Below are 6,098 nucleotides of genomic sequence, written 5' to 3' on the forward strand. Positions count from 1 at the left end.
GGATCACAGAGAGTTGCTGGGCCGCAGCCTCTCTGAGCAGCTTGCAGCCCACCCTGTGGCTTGGCTCCGGAGGAGGGCGGTTCTTTCTTAACAGGAGGGGGCCAGAGAGAGGAGGGATTGCAGATTAGGGTTTAAGGGGACCACGTGACCCTCCCCCAGGAATGCGGTGACGTCAGGGGGCGTGGTCGTCCCCAAAATTGGGGAGGAAGGGGGAAAAAAAAGCCAGAAAAAGTTTCTTTGCGAGAGTCCCAAACGGGGCGGGGGACGGAAGGGGAGGGAAGGGGCTCAAGGCTCCGGGCTCCGGGCTTGTGGGGGCCCTGACCTCTGTCTGGAGTGGAGTAACCATTCCAGACCATGTCGGGACCCACCTGGCTTCCCCCGAAGCAGCCAGAGCCCTCCAGAGTCCCTCAGGGAAGAGCGCTTCCCCGAGGCGCCCTGGGGCCGCCACCGGCCCATGGAGCAAGTAAGTGTTCCTCTCTTTCACACCCGGGAGTGGCGGAAGAGCCACTGGCCGGCCACTCTTCGCCTTTTCTTCCCTGCCCGGCTGCTTCCTGCTGTCTCTTCCCCAAGCCAGAGGCCCCTACCCTTGTGCAACTTTCCCTGACTCCTATCCATTCCCAGACGCCCCAGGTACGTGAAGGAGAGGCGCCCCGAAAAGGGCAGCCTTCAGGAGGTACCCCTTCTCCATTCCCACGTCTGTTCTTTCTTACAGCACTCCAGCCCCACCCCAGGGTCAATTTTTGCCCCCTCCCACCTGAACAATGTTACCAGCCTCCGGGGATACAGGACGATCGGGGGCCTTCCTGGGTGGGATCCCACGGAGCACCCCAGCGCCTGCAGGTGAGACTTGGAGGTGAGGGTAGGGTGTGTGGGTCTCTTTCTCGGGGTGAAGGTGAGAGAAGCCCAGGGGTTGTGGTCTATATTTGTTCTCCCTGCTTTGGCTCTGTCTCCAGGGGCTCCCGCCAGACAGGGGCGTCATCCGCCCTGGAAGCCTGGATGCTGAGATCGATTCGCTCACCAGCATGTTGGCAGATCTGGACGGAGGTCGCAGTCATCCTCCTCGGCGACCGGACCGACAGGTCTGTGTCCAGTGTCCTCTTTCTGCTTCCCCGTCCCCAGCCAGTTCCCTTTTGTGGATTCTCTCCTCAAATCACGCTTTCCACTCCCCACCTACCCTCTTCGCAACTAATGGACGCCTGGCTCCAGAAAGCCCAGGAAGCCCGAGCTTCCTTCTTGTCAGGCCTTGTTCCTGGGAACTTGTCAAAAGTCATTGCTTCCCCGGGGCTCCCACCTGGCTTGCATGGATGGTGGATCTGGCCTTACTCACTGTTTCTGCATTGCTTGTCTCCCCAGGCTTTTGAGGCCCCTCCACCCCATGCTTACCGTGCAGGCTCCCTGAAGCCCAGTGGAGGTGCGGGTCCAAACCCTATGCTCCCAGCATCCCCTTATGGTGGACCTACCCCAGCCTCCTATGCTACCGCCAGCACTCCGGCTGGCCCTGCTTTCCCCGTGCAAGTGAAGGTGGCTCAACCTGTAAGAGGCTGTGGACTGCCTAGGCGGGGAGCCTCTCAGGCCTCTGGGCCTCTTCCAGGCCCCCACTTTCCTTTGCCAGGCCGTGGTGAAGTCTGGGGGTCTGGCTATAGGGGTCACCGTGAGCCAGGACCAGGGGTTAAGGAGGAAGCTGCTGGGATACATGGCCCTGCAGGAGGAGGAAGAGGAGGCGGGCATGGGCCCCAGGTAAGCCGGGATGGGGGTCAGGGGACATTGTGGTTTGTGGTCATTGATTGGGCGGCTTGGAGGCTGGGGGTTGCTTAGGATGCTGGTTTTAGGGCTGGGGATATGGTTCAGTTGGTAGAGTGCTTGTTTAGTATGCAGGAGCCCCCAAGGTTCTATCCACAGCACCACATAAACCAGGCGTGATAGACGTAGAGGCAGGAGGATCAGTACATTAAGGTCATCTTTGGCTACGTAACGAGTTCCAGGCCAGCCTAGGCTGTATGAGACACTGCGCAGAAATAAATAAATGAATACATCATTCCTGGTTTTAGAATACTCAGAGGTTAAGGGTCAAGATGGCCAAAGGGAAGGGGCTAGGGCTCCCCACTGCCCCCAGCAGCTTCTGAGAGATGTTCTTAGATGAGATTTCAGGGTTCCTGGTCTTACGGATAAGTTATGATATCAGAGACTGTAGGCCGCAATGCAAAGCCCTGATTCTCACTGTAGGTCCCCTTAAGCCAACCTCCGGAAGAGGAGCTGGAGAGACTGACGAAGAAGTTGGTGCATGACATGAGCCACCCGCCCAGTGGGGAGTACTTTGGTGAGCTGGCCTGGTGGGCAGGGTGGGAAGAGGGTGGGGACGGTGGAGCTGTGCAGACTGATCTCATGGCTCTCCATCCTCAGGTCGCTGCGGTGGCTGTGGTGAAGATGTGGTTGGCGATGGAGCTGGGGTTGTGGCCCTGGACCGTGTCTTCCATATTGGTTGTTTTGTGTGTTCTACCTGTCGGGCCCAGCTCCGGGGCCAGCATTTCTACGCTGTAGAGAGGAGGGCTTACTGTGAGAGCTGCTACGTGGTGAGTGGTTGGGCTGGGGACAGGGGGCTGAACTAAATGTTGCAATGGGCAGGCGGGCTCCCATCTAAGAGAGATGGGGCACGTTTCCACCAAAAGAGCGTTTTGGGTTTTGTTTCTTTGATTGATAGTTTATTGTTTTGGGATAATATGTCGTGTATCCCTGGCTGGCCTGAAACTCTTACGTATATAGCTAAGGAAGAATTTCTTGCCTCTATCTGTGGGGTTTGGGGATTCCAGACATGTGCCACCAGGTGTTTTAGGGGGTGCTGGAGATGGAATCCAGGGCTTCAGGCATGCTAAGCAAACACTTTACCAACTGAGCTTTCAGCCCCCAGACCAAGGAAGGAGTTAAATGTGGATACTAGTTGAAGGGGGTGGGGAGAGCAGCTGCTCGTTTCAATTGGGAAGCCAGCCTGCCTGCCTGCCTGCCTGCCTGCCTTCCTTCCTTCCTTCCTTCCTTCCTTCCTTCCTTCCTTCCTTCCTTCCTTCCTTCGTTCCTTCTTTCCTTCCTTCCTTCCTTCCTTCCTTCCTTCCTTCCTTCCTTCCTTCCTTCCTTCCTTCTTCCCTCCCTCCCTCCCTCCCTCCCTCCCTCCCTCCCTCCCTCCCTCCTCCCCCCCTTCCCTCCCTCCCTTCCTTCCTGTCACTGTGTAGCCCAGGCTGGCCCTGAAGTCATGGTCCTCCTGCCTCAGCCTCCCGAGATCTAGGAAAACAGATGTGCGCCAGTCCCCATACCCAGCTGGAGTTGAGGTCATTTGTGAAAGTCTGACAGCGTTCCTCAGAGGCAGCCATTACTGGTGACTCAACCTACTGGAAAAGGAAGTGTGTGGAGGCTTAATTCCTTGTCTGGAAGCCACAGTGCTGGGATAAGAACCGAAAGATGCACGGTCACCTCCCACTGAATCCTGTGTGGGAGCTGCGCACAGCAGATGGGTGGGTGGCCAGCGAGCCTCCCTGGCTGTCGCTGCTTCTGTCTGACCTTCCTTCCTCTTTCCTATTAGGCCACCCTGGAGAAGTGTTCCACGTGCTCTGAACCCATCCTGGACCGAATCCTGAGGGCTATGGGGAAGGCTTACCACCCTGGTTGCTTCACCTGTGTGGTGTGTCACCGTGGTCTCGATGGCATCCCTTTCACCGTGGATGCCACCAGCCAGATCCACTGCATCGAGGATTTCCACAGGTCTTGCCTTGACTCGGAATGTTTGACCTGTCCTGTCTCTTCATGTTCCTTTGTGACTTCTGGTCCTCTCTTTCTTTGACATCCCTTTCTTTCCCAACCCTTCTCATTTCCCTCCCCTTTCCACTTTCGCTCGGCTCCATTGAGAGCCTCCTGTGGGGAGGGAGGGACCTGAAAGCCCTATGGTTCCCTTCTACCTCAGGAAATTTGCCCCACGGTGCTCGGTGTGTGGTGGGGCTATCATGCCAGAACCAGGTCAGGAGGAGACGGTGAGAATCGTGGCTCTGGACCGAAGTTTCCACATCGGCTGTTACAAGTGTGAGGTGAGGGGTCCCTGGATGAGAACAAGGGCTTTGCAGAGCCTGGGATGCTGCGGGAGAGCACTAAGGGGAGACACAGCGCTCTTGGGCTAACAGGAAGGTATTGTTTCTCCCTACAGGAGTGTGGGCTGCTGCTGTCCTCTGAGGGTGAGTGTCAAGGCTGCTACCCGCTGGACGGGCACATCTTGTGCAAGGCTTGCAGTGCCTGGCGCATCCAAGAGCTCTCGGCCACTGTCACCACTGACTGTTGACTCTTCCTGGAAGTGCCTGCTGGGATCTCAGCCCCGTCCGTCACCTCCCCTGACACCCACCTTTATTGTTTGTTACCAAATGCTATCGCCTCTTCCCCTCTTTGTGAAATAATAAGCCCTGGAGCGTTTAAAAGGACTCGTGAATCTGCTGTTTCATTGGGATCTTAGAGGAGGAGGGCTGTGTAAGCCTCAGATTCCAGCACTTGGGAGTTCGGGGCCAGCCTGGTCTACATAGTAAGTTCCATGCCAGTGAGGACTCCGTAGTGAGATCATGCCTAAAACAAATGATATCTTATACTTTATTTATTTATTTATTTATTTATTTATTTATTTATTTATTTTTTGGGATAGTGTATCTCTGTGTAACAGCCCTGGCTGTCCTGGAACTCTCTTTCTAGACCATGCTGGCCTCGAATTCATGGAGATCTTTCTGACTGTCTCTGCTTCCTGAGTGCTGGGATTAAAGATGTGTGCCACCACGCCTGGTTGCTATCCTGCTATCCTATGCTTTCATTGTCATTACATTGTTAATTAACCCACTTATTGTAGGCTGTGGATTCCTCAAATGGTTCCATTGCTACTGCTCCTTCAGTTCCTTCAGTCTTCCGACAGCGGACTTGGCAAGCCATGTTGCAGGTCAGGGCCCACCAGCCACAGTTCTCATGCAGGAACCACAGCGCCAGGCTTGGTGGCACACACCTTTAATATAGAAATAGGCCTATTTCCTCATCTTGGTCTTGCCCTGGAAGGAGCTGACGCACTTGACATGCTAGCTGATTGCAGTTTTCTTTGCTGTTTTTCAAAGGAGTCGGTATAGCAGGTCCGGTGTTTACCAGTGACGCTGACCTTCTCGGCGCATTTAACTGTGATGTCATGCATAGGCTAGAGCCACATGAAGTGCTTTTTATTAAGGATCAGTTCTGATGTATCCCAGGCTACCCTTGAATTTGATACACAGCTGAGATAGCCGAGGCTGTTCTTGAACTCTGGATCATTTTGTCTTCACTTCTCAAATGCTGAGATTATAGGAATATACCACTGTGCCTGGCTACTTTTTGGGGGAGGGTGTTGGGGATGGATCAGGGAGACATACATGCTGAGTAAATGCCCTACCACTAAACTGTACCCCCAGCCTCCCTCTCTCCTTGTTTGGTTTCTTACTTCCTAAATCCAGGTTCTTTCATATGGTAGGCAAGCATTCTAACTCGAGCCATCTATCGCCACTGCTTCCCTTATCTTAAATTATGTGTGGATGAGCTGGGCATGGTGGCGCACACCTTTAATCCCAGCACTCGGGAGGCAGAGGCTGGCGGATCTCTGTGTTCTAAGCCAGCCTGGTCTACAGAGTGAGTTCCAGGACAGCCAGGGCTAAACAGAAGGAAAAAAAAAATTGTGTGTGTGTACCTATGTGTGGGTATATGGGCATTTGAGCATAGTGCCCTTGTAGTCCAGGAGAGCTCTCTGATCCCCAGGAACAGGAGTTAACCCGTGAGCCACCGACATAATGAAACTGGTTCTCTGCAAGATTAGGAAGTTCTTCTGAATCACTGAACCCTTTTCCAGACCCTTTTGTAAATGTTTTCATTTCTTTTTCTTTTCTTTTTTTTCTTTGAGGCAGGGTTTCTCTGTAGTTTTGGAACCTGTCCTGGAACTAGCTCTTGTACACCAGGCTGACTTTGAACTCACTGAGATCCACCTGCCTCTGCCTCCCAAGTGCAGGGATTAATGACGTGCGCCGCCACCGCCCGGCGGAAACTGTTTTGTGACAGGGTTTCACTAAATT

At 54.2% G+C, this 6,098-nt stretch overlaps 1 protein-coding gene across 1 annotated transcript; it reads left to right on the plus strand.

The window, feature by feature from the left end:
* Window positions 1-62: 62 nt before the first annotated feature.
* Trip6 (thyroid hormone receptor interactor 6) lies at window positions 63-4,445 on the plus strand. The gene is made up of 9 exons (XM_057764897.1): window positions 63-463; window positions 713-840; window positions 954-1,079; window positions 1,354-1,737; window positions 2,224-2,317; window positions 2,401-2,570; window positions 3,569-3,747; window positions 3,947-4,067; window positions 4,184-4,445. Exons 1-9 carry the CDS (start codon window positions 355-357, stop codon window positions 4,313-4,315), a joined length of 1,443 nt encoding a protein of 480 aa, XP_057620880.1. The 5' UTR covers window positions 63-354; the 3' UTR covers window positions 4,316-4,445.
* The last annotated feature ends 1,653 nt before the right edge of the window (window positions 4,446-6,098 follow it).

Source organism: Chionomys nivalis, chromosome 3, assembly GCF_950005125.1.
Source record: "Chionomys nivalis chromosome 3, mChiNiv1.1, whole genome shotgun sequence".
NCBI lineage: Eukaryota > Metazoa > Chordata > Mammalia > Rodentia > Cricetidae > Chionomys > Chionomys nivalis.